At 48.1% G+C, this 16,495-nt stretch overlaps 1 protein-coding gene across 2 annotated transcripts in view; it reads left to right on the forward strand.

Annotated features, from left to right (window-relative positions):
- kctd16b (potassium channel tetramerization domain containing 16b) overlaps positions 1-11,747 on the forward strand; it is a 43,903-nt gene extending 32,156 nt beyond the window's left edge. For both annotated transcript variants that reach the window (XM_062453402.1, XM_062453403.1), the window contains one exon: positions 11,255-11,747. In XM_062453402.1, the coding sequence (XP_062309386.1) occupies positions 11,255-11,736 (482 nt within the window). In that variant the 3' untranslated portion in view covers positions 11,737-11,747. The remainder of the gene's footprint in view (positions 1-11,254) is intronic.
- The last annotated feature ends 4,748 nt before the right edge of the window (positions 11,748-16,495 follow it).

A 16,495-nucleotide genomic window follows, 5' to 3' on the forward strand; every position in this document is an offset into this window, starting at 1 on the left:
ATAAGCCCCTTAGTCAGACGTTTGTAATACCAAATAATTGGCTCTCTGCCCGCTATGCTAATGAATCCAGTGTTGAGGAGTTTGGGGGAGAGAGAAACTTAGGCCGAGTCTACCAGAGGGGGCCTTGAAGGCTCTTCCACAGACTTCTTCTAATTGGTGAATTCGAATAAATGCTTTTTAGGAATATTCCGAGTTCAATAGAGCAGAGCAGACCACCAAGCTAGACCAGAACACAAAACAGAGAGACCAGGAAGTCAGACCTGGAGACCAGCAGAGAGACCATCAGACTTAGAGAGACCACCAGACTAGACCAGGGAACTGAGGAGAGAGATCACCATGTTAAACCAGGACCCAGCAGAGATCTGGGCCAGTTAAAGACCAGTAAGTTTATGTGGAGTGAAAAAAAAAATATTTGATGGATTTAAATGTGATGGATCTCAAGTCAACCATTAGACCAAGAAAGCACCCTCATATATTTGCATGTCATGCATGAGATTGTGATTCTACGTCAACGCAAGAACATGGACGCAATACTAGTAGCTCAACTCATTGTCAGTAGATGTGCAGTTTTTCCAAATGGTCTTTTTGCAGAACGCGTGTGACACTTCAGTGACGGAGGGTTTAGCGGTGTCAGTGCAATTTCGTGAAAGTGACTGGCTATCTGATACAAGGTAAATAAGGGGGGGGGATATCATTTCCATTTTCTGAGACAACCTCTTGTCCTACAATTTATTTTCTTGACAATGCTGACATTCTGTGTATCGTCTTGTTCTGGGGTGTTTGATAGAAAAAAATCAAAATGGCACATTGCATAATGACAACAGTCAGTTTGAGATGAAAATGAAGGATTTAGACACATCCACAGATCTCTTCTGCGGGTGGCTGCTTGAAGATGATGATGATGAGGACGATGGCAATAAGGAAATAGTATGATTAATTCTCAATCCCACAGACTTTTTTCCAAGAGCGATTCGTCCGCATTTCACTCCGAAATAGGGCCTCGAAATAGAGTCGGAGATTTCTGCAGTCCTTAAATTATTAAAGGCAGCGTTTTTCATTTGACTAAATGTGCTCTTCTGGCTCCTTATCAGAAGACGTTTCTCTGGAAGACCCATCTATCTACCTATCCAGCAACTTTCTCGAAAGATATTCCAAATCCCCCCCCAAAAAAGCTTGAAACAAAACACAGCAGAACATTCAGTCCCCCAAGTCGTGATGAATCATTTGGGGAGGGGATTGGGCACGCAGAAGACAATTGGCTCAGGAAGCAGTGGTATCGATTTACCTTTCTGCTCACGATTGACAGAGACGTGGAGGAGAAGTTGACAAATCCAAGTCCCTCAGCAGAGGGGGATGGGGGGGGGGGGGGGGGGGGGGAGGGGGGGGGGGACCATAACACGCTAACCGTGACAAATGGACCGCGGCCCTATTTACGTTGGGCTAACTAAGGAGGGTGGACTAGAGGGGCTCTTCCACGGCAGTCGAAAAACCGAGGGCGTGACACGTCATTTAGCATCGCGCCTCCATCCATCTCCTCCGTGATCACTTAGGTCGAGGCAGGGACACTATTAGGAGGGGAAGTTTAGCTGGAAGGGAAGTCCGACTGTCTGCGATATTGATATGGATGTCTCCTAAAGAAGTCGACAACAACATTTGGATGGGGGAGGTAAGTTTTGGCTCCGGTCCAAAACATTTACCGATGAAACCGAAGGGAGGAAACGAGATAAACGTGGGTGAAGAGGAGATGAGGGGATTTGGGGGGCGGGGGGCGGGGTGATTGGCTGAGGGCCAGAATAGAGACCAGGAGCGTCAGCATCCGGTAGCCTGCGTGAGAAGGGAGAGCACTTTTTCCAGCGGGGCTGTCACGCAGCGCCGCGCTCGGAGTGTCTGTCAACGGGAGCGGCAGCTGTTCTCAGCCGTGCGTCTCCACGGCGATCGCCTCTTTCACACCCGTCTACCTTTATGGCTCGTCGGCATCTGCCTCCTCCCGCACTCGCAGACTTGACGAGCCTTCCAGGGCTGACATTCTTTCGCAAATGGAAAGGCATAAAACAAACCAGGAGAGAGCCCCTCCCCCCAGCCACGCACCAGTAAACCCAACCACGGTTTGCCGGTGAAACAGAAACAAGTTATCCTGTTTTTTTTTTTTTTTACTAAGCCCAGAGAGACCCTCGAAGGCGCACAGAGAGGCGGAACTCTCCAGATGGAGGCCGTGTTACGACAAGGTTGACCATTTGCCTTCAAACCCCCACCTCCCCAGCGAATGACAAACCACCCATTTGGGTCGATCGTCGAACTGGTCTTGCACCTGCCACACTTCTATGTCCCCCCCCCCCCCCCCCCATCCGCTGAACGTGTTACTTTCTCTTCGCGGTAGAATGAGCGAGGTGCTCCTGAGAGGGAGGGTATTGTCCACAGAAGACCTACAGGACACAGAAGACACTTAAGTCTATCGATAGGGGCGGCCAGTGGGTGTGCATGTACAATAGAGGCCTACTTTGTTGGAAATCGTTGGAAGCACACTGAATATTGTTGATTGTCGGTGGTCGTGTTGTATCAGGGTGTGAGGTCTCTTGACCCCCCCACAGGTGCCGCACAATGTTGTTTTTCGTCATCGTGACCGGAACATTCCTAATCTAACATTCCTAATTCTCTCTGAAGAAGATGTGGAGACACGTTCCATTTGGGTACAGGAAGTTCTATTCCCAGAGGCACTGTGAGTGGAGATGGAATGCCTTATGGTATACTGTGAGACACACACACGCACACTCACACACAAGCCAGCATGCATGTATGCACACACACATGCACAGACACACACACACACAAACTCCCAAACAGACACACAAATATGTCAGCTGTGTCGAAAAGCCAGGGAACTTAATGATATTCCGTTTTTAAGAAACTCCGGAGACAAGTGTTAGTGTTATAATTACCAAAGTTGTCATACATAATGATCCAACTCTCTCTTTCTTTCTCTCTTTCTTTCTCACACACACACACACACACTCACACTCACACATACACTTCCCCTAGATACACACATTCATTGACTCCGTTTCCAACTCGTCGAACAGGCGCAGAAGGAACTTGTATCAAATTTAATAGTGTTAATACTGCCAAAGGGGGGGGGGGGAACTGAAAAAAACAGTGCAGTGCTAAATATTGAGAATTCAATTAACCACATCGGCTTTTGAGGCACAGTCCATCTGAACACAATTGCACGGACATTGCCAAGCTCCTTCTGTCTCCCTTGGTCTTAAGTTGAGGCATTCATATGCGCACACCCTTTAAGTCACAGCAGTAAGCTTACCAACACCCAACACGTCTTTATTTGAAGCTGAATTACCATACTGTCTTATCCAATATGTGCGTGTGTGTGTGTGTGTCTGTGCGAGCATGTGTGTGTCCTACATTCTCAGAGCCGTTTGCCTTCCATCTACCCAGCATGCACTGTTCGTAATGAGGCCCCTGGGAGCCGGGTACATTGATTCCCAGACTGTTCCCAGCGCCGTCTGACTCTCAAGGCCTGCGTTCTGGTGAGCGCGCCAGGACATGAACAGAGAAGGCCCAGCGTCATCGGCTCTGTGAAGTTCGCAAATGTATTCCTTTCTTTATCCATCCTTCGGTCCGGAGGGGTTCAGGGGGGCGCGCGTGCCATCTTTGTGACTCACTCACGTGAGCGCAGTCACGTGACTGAACGCTGGGCGCCTTCCCGCACGGCCTGTTGTGACGGTGATTTGTGAGTTTGCAAGCGGCTGTTGGAAGCCGTTTTTTTGCGACAGTAGCAGCGTCTGGCAGAGTGTCCATCCCACATTGCAATCCCGAGGGACTAAACGCTTCAAGTTGACTTCATTGAATGTACAACATTTGGTACATTTGAAGCCTTTTTAAGCTCTCATTTCATTCATTTAAAGTTTATTGTAGTATAGTCTTTTTCCACTGTTGTAACCATCAATAAGTTCTTTTTAGTGATGGAGGACAATTAAACTGCTGACTGATGACACGTCTGCCACGTGTCATAATCCAAAAAAGAAACGAGTGAACTAGAAACCAAAGCTAACGTTCAACAATTCTTTACCCCATTCAAGTCAGGGTAATGTAGAGGAGAGAAGAGAAGTTCATTCAAAGCGCTGTTTGAAGAAACACTGACAGTCGCCAGAACCACAAGGCTTCAAGAGCATCAGGCCAACTGCTGTCTGTACAGCCACAGAGATAGTCAAAAACAGTGATATAGAATGTTTAAAGTAGCCAACTCAATTAGCCAGCCAGTCAGTCTTATATCAGGCTAGCTCAGGTTATCCCAGCCTAGCCCAGCCCAGCCTAGCCTGGTCTAAACTATGACTGGTTGACAGACTGACTGACCGACCGAGATCTGATTCATGCAGCTGGACACACAGCTGCACGGATCCCTTCTTAAAAGAAATCCTCCGATAAGCATCTTTTAAGACATGGAACTGCAGAGGGGACAGATGAGGGGAGACAGGGAGGAGGGGCCAATCAAGTTTGAAAAAAGGAGTCAAGGAGCAAGGAACAGATCGTACGACAGATAAAGAGATTAGAGGGAGAGGTGACCAGAAAGGGAAGAGAGAGAGAATGAGAGATAACAGGAGGATTTCAGTCCGATACACCCTATTGATCTGACACCTTTCAGTCCCGCTGCCTTTAGAAAGGAGCGTATCTCTGAGAGGCCAACGGCTTGGGAGGCTTTTTATCCTCTTCTCCTTCCTCTCCAGGAAGCGCAAACGGCCAAGTCAATTGTTTTCATTAAAAAAAGGAAGGTGGAGGAGGTGGCGGGGAGGGAGGGAGGGATGGAGATACAACTGGAGCTAGTGCCAGAGGCATCCATTATCACCGGGTCCCCATCTATCACTGGGTGCTGGGTGAGGGGGGGGAGGAGGTCCTGTCGCTACGGCGACGAGTTGACACTCTGAATGCAGCATCGACACTTTGCCACTGTGCTGAAGCGGATGGAGAAGCCCGACGAGCGAAGCCATTATGTCCACCGTCCACGAGCCCCGTCGAGAGAGAGACATAGACGGAGGGAGAGAGAGAGAGGGGAGAGAGACAAGAGGAGAAGAGACAGAGAGAGAGAAAGGGATGACTCCGTGGCCGTGCCGGCGTGTTCGCTGTCCGGTAGGGGGGGGAGGGGAACCGAGAGAGAAACGGCTTTGATGGCCGTGCAGGCGTGGGCCGTCTGTAAGAGATGCCCGGAGACACGTGAGGATGAGGGGGAAGAGGAGGGCGGGGGAGGATAAAGAGAAGGGGTGAAGGTGAAGGAGTGAAGGAGAAGGGCGCCGTGGCCCTGAGGGGCCGTGTCCTCGCTTTGAGCCACGCTGACCGCTGCGAGGAAAGGTTCCGGAGGGACAGGACACTGGAGACCGAGGGAGGCGAGGCAGGACACACGGAGGCAGAGGAGACAGGACACTGGAGACTGAGGCAGACGAGACAGGACACACGGAGGCAGAGGAGACAGGACACTGGAGACTGACCAGACGAGGCACGACACACGGAGGCAGAGGAGACAGGACACTGTAGACCGAGGGAGGTGAGGCAGGACACACGGAGGCAGAAGAGACAGGACACTGGAGACCGAGGGAGGCGAGGCAGGACACACAGAGGCAGAGGAGACAGGACACTGGAGACTGAGGCAGACGAGGCAGGACACACGGAGGCAGAGGAGACAGGACACTGGAGACTGAGGCAGACGAGGCAGGACACACAGAGGCAGAGGAGACAGGTGACGGAGAGCGAGGAGACAGGAGAGAAGGAGACCCCAGAGTGAAAAAGGCGGAGAGAGAGGAGCTGCTGTCAGAGGGAAAGGAGGAAGAGGCAGCAAATGGGGGAAAGGGCAGGAGAGGGAGGGAGAGACGGTGGAGAGAGAGAGAGAGAGAGAGAGAGAGAGAGAAGAGAGAGAGAGAGAGAGAGAGAGAGAGAGAGAGAGAGAGAGAGAGAGAGAGAGAGAGAGAGGAGGCTGGAAACAGAGAAACAGAGATGACAGAACGAAAATGAGACTGAGCGAGTGTAGAGGTGGGAAAAAAGAGAGGAAAGGACAAATCAGAGAGACACAAGAAGAGAGTGAGTGAAAAGTAGAGCAGTGCAAGAGGGAGAGGATGAAAGGGTGAAACTGAGACAGGGAAGGTAAAAATAAATAAAACATGGTTGACACAAAGCCAAATAAAGAGTGGTAGAGAGAGAGAGAGTGAGAGAGAGGGAGAGAGAGAGAGACAGGAGAGGGAGAGAGGGAGAGAGAGAGAGAGAGAGAGAGAGAGAGAGAGAGAGAGAGAGAGAGGGAGAGAGGGAGCTGGAAGGGGTCCGGCCTCAGTTGATTACATTTACATTTAGTCATTTTTTTAGCATTTTTTTTTTGCATTTTTTTAGATTACGACCATGCTATTGTTTGCAGATTAGCGCACGGCATTTGTGGAGAGATCATCAGTTCATAATTCCGCCCTGGACTGTGTGTGGATGCATGTGTTTGCATTGGAATCGAGCACGCTTCAGCTTTGGCGTGTTCTTTTCACAGTAGCAATCATCACGAGTCAACAGTGTTGATGGAAAAGATGAAGGGGTGTGTGTGTGGGGGGGGGGGGGGGTCATTTAAATCTTAGAGTTGTGACTCCAACTCTGCTCTACACCTGGGGGGGGGGAGACAATTCCATGGGACACAGAGACTAATAGGACTCGAGTGATTCTCGTGGATTCAGGTAATGCCACGCTAGTGTTTACCCCTGGCCTGGGTGTTGTGTCTATTGTATGTCAGGGCCTGGGGCAGTGTCTCTGCCATTACCACGCCACGCCATTGGAATAGTGTCTACAGTCAGGGCTATCTTGACAGGCGGACGGGTGCACTAGACGAGGATAAAGTACAGTAGAGTCTGGATCGAATACATCAAATAGACCCTAAAGTAGTCTAGGGGAGGTTATCGACCATTTCAACTGGGGGGGGGGGGGGGGGGGGGGCAGATGGTGCCAGTTACATTAAACATGATTGTTGTCCTACAGTTTTCTTCCCTGCATTGCAGGCATTAGCAGGCAAAAGTTTATAATCATTCAGGCTCTACATTTAGTCGGGCCACAAGGGGGTACAAATCTTGCTGTCACAGGGGCACCGGCTGATGAACTAGTCCCCTGCTGTTTGCATCAGTATGACTCGATAAGGTGCAGAGCTGCTGGGGTAGTCCTCGGGCAGGGCGTGTAAGGTCGGGGGGAAAAGCATGGGTGAGCACAGCCCTCGCAATGCATCACCCCTGGCTACTGAGAACCAGACTGAGCCTGCTTCTGAACGGATGCTGTTGAGAAGAAGACCAGCAGCCGCGATACATCCACGCCACTAATTGGCCCAGTTTACCCGAGACCGGTCACTCGAAATGAGTTTACAGCCCAATATGTAAACTCAAAGCGAACAATACTCTCTCTCTCTCGCGCTCCCTAGAACTGGAAATAGATGTGTCTAATTAAGCTTAAGTCTCGATGACAGGCAGAGGGAGCGCAGTGGGGGGGGGGGGAACAGAGCACCCTGAACGGGGGTCTGTTTCCCAGATGCCCTCCCCACACGGGACGGGAGCGGCTCCTCGCTGAGGCACGCCACTGGGCTGCGGCGCGTTCGGGAGACGATCGCACGCCGGCGCGCGCTCGAACACCTTCGCGCACATCGTACACCCCGTAAGCACCCAGTTTCACACACAGACACACAACGTCCAGACACACACACACACACACCAAGAATGGCTGACGTCAGAGAGCTTGTTTTTGCAAGAAGCCCGTGCAGATTTCGACATTATTTGAACAATTTCTCCACTGTAATTATCTGGTGGCTGTGCAACCCATGAATACAGGATGTATCCCTCTGCACCGTGGTAATGCCAAATATGCTAATGAACGTCGCGCTACCACTTTGCGCTGAAAACACACCGCTGAATATGAATTTGACAGCACATTTGGACTTAAACAGCCCTTCTGTTTAACAATCGGGAGCAAACTGAAAATATACAGGGGAAAAGTGCCGTCAGCTAAAAGCTTAGAGAACGACATTTCGAATTTGGTTGAAGCCGTTACAAACAAATCCAGTAAACTCACAGCTTCCTCCCCCAAATGAGGAGCACTCATTCAGCCTATTCAGACTCGGTGAGTCGGCAGTTTGCGACGTGGCAAAATGAAAGCCAAAATGACAGCAAAGGGGGAGGCCTTATTTGGTGTGTTTTTTTTTTGGGGGGGGGGTTTTAGTTCCACACACGTTTGTTTGTCTTTCTCCCCTCGATCGCCCCGCTACAGCCGCCCCTCCGCGTCGCCACGGGAATCAATCTAGGAGCCGCCGACCGCTCACCTCCACCGACGCTCTGACATGTGGACATGGCTGGCGGGCGGGGAAAAGATGGATGGAGGGGCGAGGGAGATGGATGGGCTGCTGGATGAAGGAGCAGGGCAAGGTGGAGTAGGGGATTGATCAGACTGTTCGGTGGCAGGCAGAAGGCTGTCTCTAAGTGTGTGTGTGTGTGTGGCAGAGGATGTCGGAGAGGGTTTGAAGTCTCTCTTCAAACTTCTCCCCTCTGAGATTGATACATTAGTGCTCAGAGAGACTAGCAGGAGTGTGTGTGTGGACAAAGTCCCCTTGAAACGTCACAGCTTTATATACAAGTGTAACACAAGACACTGCATTATATGACTCCTCTACATTTACATTACATTTACATTTTGTCATTTAGCAGACGCTCTTATCCAGAGCGACTTACAGTAAGTACAGGGACATTCCCCCCGAGGCAAGTAGGGTGAAGTGTCTTGCCCAAGGACACAACGTCATTTGACACGGCTGGGAATCGAACCAGCGGCCTTCTGATTACTATCCCGATTCCCTAACCGCTCAGCCACCTGACTCCCACATACACAAACACACATACACTGCAGACCATAAAGCCCCGTGGTGCCTGTCCTTGTTGCACCGAGGCTGCTAAGTGACGCAAGCTACATAGAGTCACTCTTGGAGGATTATAGGATTGACGACAATCAAACTCGCACTCTCTCGCTCTCTCTCTCTTTCTTACACACACACCCACACACACACACCCACACACAGAGGACCTGGACAGGCCCGGAGAGACGTGAATCCATATGCATGCCAGACATAAGCCTTGGTATTAAGACATTACATATTTACCCTGTCTAATGTGATCCAGTCTTAGATGAGCTAACTATGTCGCTGTATGTTCACAAAGGATTGGACCAAAGTCCGTTTACCGGAGTAGATGACCAACATTCATGGCGTTTAAATGTGCTTGGTGACTGTTGCAAGTCGGAACACACTGATTGGATTGAATGTATTTGCTGTGTGGTGTGATATGACGGCTAACATGTGACACCTACATGTATTGTATTGTACTGATCTCTATCGGAGCAACGGGCTGACATCCATGTGGTGACACTGTTTGGCCAATATTTAACCCCCTACACTACACACGCATAGCACATGTCAGTACATGGCTTTGGTTTAAACGAACGAAGTTTGGCAAATGGATCCAGGAAAGGACTCTAGCACGTCATCATCGTTCAGATTCACCACTTTTGTGCGTGCGACCGTCATTCGATGGAGACTGGCAGTTATTCATTAGCCCCGTTCGGGAGGGGGAAGTCAGGGGAAAAGGTGTGTGTGTGCCGTGTCCTTGGCGGCGAGCATCCCAGTCCTCGGTGTCCATCAACAGAGGCGTGGCGCCGGCTGACAGGCGGGAGACGAACGAGGCTAAGGCCGTAGAACGAGCGCGCGCTCGTCAAAACACCGCCCTCATTATGTCGGCACAGCTCCTTCTGTCTACCCCGTTCGTTTTGTTCCGACAATTTCGGAAATTGGCCCCTTGGCACATTTAGCCAGTCGTCGTTGAACGTCCACGTCCCCATTTTTCACGGCGCCAATTATGAGGATGCGGCTCATCGATCAAAGGTTCCCCCGTTTCACGCTGAGTGACACAAATTAATTCCGGGAGCCTTGCCCGGACACGTAAATAAAAGGCGATGGTTCCTGTCAGGGTGGAAGGAGGACGAAGGGGGAAGTTGTACCCGGGTGTCTTCGGGTAATCTCATTAAGGAGCCGCGGTGTGGCTGTGAGGGATTGTTGGCTTCTGTCAAGAGTTCTTGACGGTCTGTGGACATTCACTGTTGGGGCACCGTTCTTTTCACTGTCCATTTATAGTTAAGTCAAGCTGAAATGAATCGCAGGCCTCGCTGGATTCCTACCGAACCTAATGAATTGTGAACGATTCCGATTTCGATTTGATTCACCCTCTGTACAGGGTTGGCGGTGGACCAACTGCTGCAGAGGAGAACAGGAATGAGGTCGTACAACAATCTGAGACCTCTTCCGCAGTACATAACGTCTAGATAAACACCACCGCTGTCACGTTGACAAGAGAGATCTTTGTTAGTGCTCCACCCCGATAGGAAATGCCAAACTGTGCATGAAAAGGGCGAACCTGAACATTGAACTTGCAGCAGGCATGTCTAGGAAGATAGTCCTGGGAAATAGTCCTTGGGAAATGTAGTCCTCCATAAGCAAACACAATGGATAAATGTAGGCCTCCTAAACAAACAGGAGAAGAATACGTCAGCATTAGATGTTCTATCCATTTTGAAAGAGTTTGCCATGAAACGTAAATACGTTGCTTTTTGGTCACACAAGATGATGTACTGATTTGGCTTTGAGTTGTCTTCCTATTAGGCTACAGCCGAGAAGGCCTGAACAGTTCTGTACCGTGCTATCCAATATAACAAGTGTTTGTGTGACGATTTGTTACATAACACGCTACTTTTGGAGGATTATGCGACTTGAGGCTGTCAAACACAAACACACACACAGACTGTGCACATGCACACACAGTTACAGAGGCTTGCATGCAAACAATGGGTAAATGTCAACGGAAATTTACAGAGGGGCGTCTGTGCTGGTGGGATGCTTGTCTGGCTGCAGCATGTTCAAACACAGGGCTAGTCACAGGCTCTCACATCAGAGGACTCCATCTCACGGCGAGTCGCCTCTCTCACAGCACAGGGAAACATACACGTGTCTCGTCGAAAACCATCCGCACCGACTTCAGACAACTCCCCGTCTCGACGTCCACATGCAGAATTAAATTGCCGTCGTTGTTAGCGTTGTTGTGTCCTTCTGTTCGTCCCGACGCTTCCGTTCCCTTTGACAGACTGGGGACGTGCTAACGAGGTCTTTTCTGTGTTTCTAACGAGGCTCTGCTTTCTGTGTTCCCCCCCCCAGGCGGCCCTTCTCGCTGGTCCTCGCCTGCGTGCGACTGCTGCTGCAAGCACCACAAGGGCGGCGAGGGCAAGGGCGAGAGCGGCACCTCCTCCAACGAGCTCTCCACCTCCAGCTCCGGGAGCCAGTCCGAGGCCGGCTCCCCGCAGGGCACGGTCATCTGCGGCCCGGTGAGCCGCCAGCCCCTCTCCCACCCCCACGCCCACCCCCACGTGCAGACGCTGGACCGGCCCCCGAAGAAGGGCCCCGTGGCGGCCCTGCAGCAGTCGGAGCAGCGGCGGAAGAGCGACCTGCTGCGCGCGCTGACGGCGAGCGCGCGCGACACCAGCACCTGCAAGAAGCGTCCGGCCAAGGAGAAGCTGACGGCCGAGGAGGAGATGGACAAGTGCATCCGGGACTTCCGCAAGATCAAGATCCCCGACAGCTTCCCAGAGAGGAAGTACATGTGGCAGGCAGACCTGCTCAGGAAGCACTTCCCCGACTGAGTGCGTGGGGGGGGGGGGGGGGGGGGGGGGAGTTGGGAGGAAGCGGAACCCCCTGATTGGCCGGGGGGGAGGGGGGATCTGGCTCAAGCTGAAACCTAACCAATGGCACATCGCCTGAGACCATGTTCAGGGGGCAGATTGGCCTTCATTGCTGGATCCGGGAAGGGGATCCCTAGAGGAGATTACAAGCAAGCAGAAGCATAAAACGTCGAACGTGACTGTTCTATGTACATTATGTCTGTGTGTATGCATGGTATGTATGTGTGTGTGTGCGTGTGTATGTGTTGTGTGTATAGTATGCATGCATGTATGTGCTCTTGACCACTGCCTTGGACTGCCTATTGAATGCTTTAGGCTCTGAATGACTGCTCTCTATGGACACCAAGAAGATCACCAATCGCTATTATCGGATTGCACATGTTTCATACAACGTCTGAGAGCACTTATGGAGCACAATATTGTGTGTGTGTGTGTGCTGCATGTGGTTGTGTGCGTATGTCAGAGGGAGATCGAGAGAGAGTGCGAGAGAGTGAGAGAGCGTTGGGTTACACTCTAGGCTGAATTTTGACCCCGTCGTGTAACGAGCGCAGTGGCTGCATGCAGGTGTCGCAGAGGTCGAAGATAAACGTGCATCAGAGGCATAAATAATTCATGGTGTCCCGACAATGCACTTTCTAAAAATATCTGCAGCCAGTGTGGGATAGATACCTGGTTCGATGTGTGACTCCAGAGGAAGCATCTTTTCTTTCTTCTGACTGCTGCTCTTGAATTTACTCTCAGCATCGCTCCAGTGGCCAGCTCCCACATAGACTGGCCAGCTCCCACATAGACTGGCTCGCTCCCACATGGACTGGCTACCTCTTACACACACTGGCTAGCTTTCATATGGACTGGCTATCTTTTACATAGGCTGGCTAGCTTTCATATGGACTGGCTAGCTTTTAAATAGGCTGGGTAGCTTTCATATGGACTGGCTAGCTCTTACATAGACTGGCAAGCTCCCACATGGACTGGCTACCTCTTACACACACTGGCTAGCTTTCATATGGACTGGCTAGCTTTTAAATAGGCTGGCTAGCTTTCATATGGACTGGCTAGCTCTTACATATACTGGCTAGCTGTTATATGGACTGGCTAGCTTCCATATGGGCCGACCTAGCACCCACATGGGAACAGTCATGTCCCATTGGGTCTGAGGGAAAGGGGAAATCAGAAGATGTTTGGATGAAAATGAAAGAGTTACACACAGGATAAATGATGTTGGGTCGTTTAGGCACAGGAAAAACATGGATGTTGTCATATGCGAAAGTTGAAATGGGTGTTGCAGTCAGCGAAAGAGAGAGAGAGACAGAGAAAGAGAGAGGGAGTTAGAGGGACCAGGAATTGATCAGGGGTTCATTTCAGCAGAGGACATATGACATATTTGGAAAGGGAGAAAAAAAACACAGGATAACATTACGCTCAGCGTCCCGTGACGAACCAATGACGTCTCCCCTGGCCGTTGACTCGATGGTCAATAGTTATTGACGAAGGTGACATGAACTCCATGTCCGCTACTCCTGCAGGTACTGATGAAGCTCATTGATGGAGACATGCTGCTCAGCACCAGAAAATGTCAGACTGGTATCCTTCTGTACGTTACGCCAACCCTGAGTCTTATACAATGCTCGATGGAAATATGGACAGCAAAAGTGAGTTCATATTAGGGTTCTGTTTAGAAGACATAGTATGCATCTTTGCCTTGCATAACCAACTCTGTGGGGAAGGCCACAAACAATCAATGAAGACTGAAATCAGCCAAGCACAATTGTGAACAGATTAAAATGGTCATACAGGTAATAGCTAATATTACATTTGATGTTTAATATCAGGTGGGCTGAAAAGGATATTTTGGGGTTTATCAGTGGTTTTAATCTTCACCAACAATCTTCATGTTATTTTTCTATTTGTAACACATTTAAAGATGTTATCATTTATTTTGTTTAGGATTTCTGTCACTCTGCCTATCAAATATTGAGCAGATAAATGATAAAGTAAAGAATATGAAGCACAATGAATGAAATATAGTTTATAATATTCTAAAAATAGAAATAGAAACTATATATCTTATGAATCTAAACGTTGATTATACGTTATAGTCTGCCAAAACAGATGATTGTGCTCCACAAAACGTGAAAATACACATGCACACACACACACACACACACACACACAAAACACCACATTGTCAAAAACAGAGTATGACAAAAACAGGAACCATTAAAGTTCATGAATGAGTACAGCCCTTGTTTTATACAGTCAGTGTTGAATACAAAATAGAGATATGGCGAGATATACTGGTATGGTTTTTTCAGCCTCCCTCTTTATTTGATCAATCTCTCTTTGTACCTGGGTGGAATATCCTTTTTCATCTTTCAGTCTTTTAGCTTGCTATTGGGAAAATGTTTAACCACAGTCAAAATCACATAACGTAGTTATTATATTATAAGTAACCCACAAAAAAAATGTATTATATCTTAAATGTATATAACAAAATTGAAGGTGTGATTACATTTTTATGTGAGGACTGATTACGTAAAGAACAAAGAGATAAAGACTTGTTGAGGGAGGTGGTAAGGGTGGAATAGTAATGGTTGAAAGTTGCAGATGATATGAGTGAAAGAAATTAAAGGCCTCAGTAGAAAAAACAGCCGTCCTACTCAGAGGTGTAATGAACTTTGCTTTCTTATTGACAATTGTAAAATAAGGCCTGTGTTTAACACACGCTTGAGCTAACTCTCTCATTCCAGGTGTTGTGGTTGCTAGTTAGCAGCTAGCTGCTAACTAGCTTTTAAATCTGGGAAAGATTACTTGCAAATTTGACGGTGGTTTCCCCAAGTTCCAACAAACTAAAATGTTACTGATGAAACAAAAGGTTGGCTTTCTAAAGCTTCTCTTGAACACAGGCCTTATTTCTGGCTCAATTGCAAACCTGTGTGTGCTAGTTCAAGACGTAATGATAAGCACTGTAGTATGTCCTAAACAGAACAAATTTCTGGCATGCTGTCTACAGCCGTGGATACTATGTAAGCAGAGTTACAATAGGATACCTGCAATGGTATGTAGTACAAGTATGTTGTTGTCTTCAAAAACAGTGACAGCACCACAGTGAATCAGGTTATGACTTAAGCAACATAATTCTTCTCTTGCTCAAACAACTTTTACCCAATCCACAAGTTGAGTCTCATGAAGAACTCTAGTTTACAAGTCCATACAAAGAGCAAAGTGGAATCATTAGACACACGGTGGCCTTCTGAAACAGACTGGAGCCTTTTTTTTGCACAATGTATAGAGTGGAAAACACTCAAAAAGAAAGTATTTGAAAAAATATATAAAAATATGTAAATATCCACTAGAAGCACATGCACAATATAGCCACATACAAATATCATAAACATTTATCTGACATTTTTATTTGATAGAGCCAGATATAAACTGTATCTTGTGGTTGGCTGTCTAACCACAGGATGAGCTATTCTCAACGCTTTAAATGTAATAACAGTTTTTTTTTTCCATGTTGATATGAGTGAGGATTGTTCTGTTGTGGATCAAATCTGAGTAGAGCAAGAATCTCGGAGATAAAGGTATGCCATTTCTTATTTCGGTTGGGGCGTTAACGGCTGTGGCCGTGCCCTTGTAAGTGAACACAAGTCCTGTAGTTTTGTTACTATGACAAGCCCTTTCTAATCCACAAGGAAAACCACGTTAGAACGATGCCGCCACCATAGATCAGCACATAGGGAACAAAAAGGTTGTTTGTTTGGTGTTGTAATGATTACGACGAAGGTCCAGGACATTGTGAGCATGTTGGTATACAAAATTATTACAGAGAATTTAGTATGTTCTTGTGAAATTGTCGAAAAATATTTACCAAAAAAAAAAAAGAAAAAAAAAAAAAAAAGATAAGCACAAAGTTGTGGATAGTGTCCTCTGAAGTTCCTCCACAGTTCTCATGTTCTGAGTAAAAGACCATCCCATGTCATCAGAGAAGCTTTAGATACAAGCTTAGAGGAATTTTGAAATTGTACAAGTACATCTAATAAAAGAGAAATTATGTACCATGAGCTGTGAGTGAACATTTATTCATGTGTCTCTAAAGGTTTTTACTTCACCCATGCTCAAATCTGCTTAGGCTTTGGAGAGAAAATGTTATGCATGTGCTGTTTCTGCAAAGGCTTTGGAAAGAAGCAATTGTCAAGAAATCAATACACAGACCTCGCAAAAAAAAACAATAAGATTATCAGTCATTGTTTTGTTAGTTATTTCTTTTTTGCAATGGCAAATTGACAGGAACGGTTCCTTTTCTTCTCAAACACTCATCCTCCGGCAGAAGGTTTTTTAACTATTTTAATTTGGAAAAATACAGAAACTGGGGACTAATTGCCAGATTTCCAGATATGAGCTATGAGGTTAGGGCCAAGGCTGGGGCTGAGGCTGGAACAAAGGCCGAGGCTGGGACTGAGGCCAGGTCACAGGGGAAGAGAGAGAAATCAAAGGGACTGTCAGCAACCATGCCTTCCCCAAATAGGACCACATCATCTATTTCAGAACACAGCACAATTCCCCAGATAGGACCACATCATCTACGCATACGAGTGCAGGGTAAAGTAAGCACTTTATTGATCCCCATGGGGATACTAATAGTGAACCACAAGATACTAAATACATTATGGAGACGAAAGCTCGGTATCGAAGTCAAAGGATCAGCGTGTATAATGCT

This window comes from Osmerus eperlanus, chromosome 27 (genome assembly GCF_963692335.1).
Source record: "Osmerus eperlanus chromosome 27, fOsmEpe2.1, whole genome shotgun sequence".
NCBI classification, from domain to species: Eukaryota; Metazoa; Chordata; class Actinopteri; order Osmeriformes; family Osmeridae; genus Osmerus; species Osmerus eperlanus.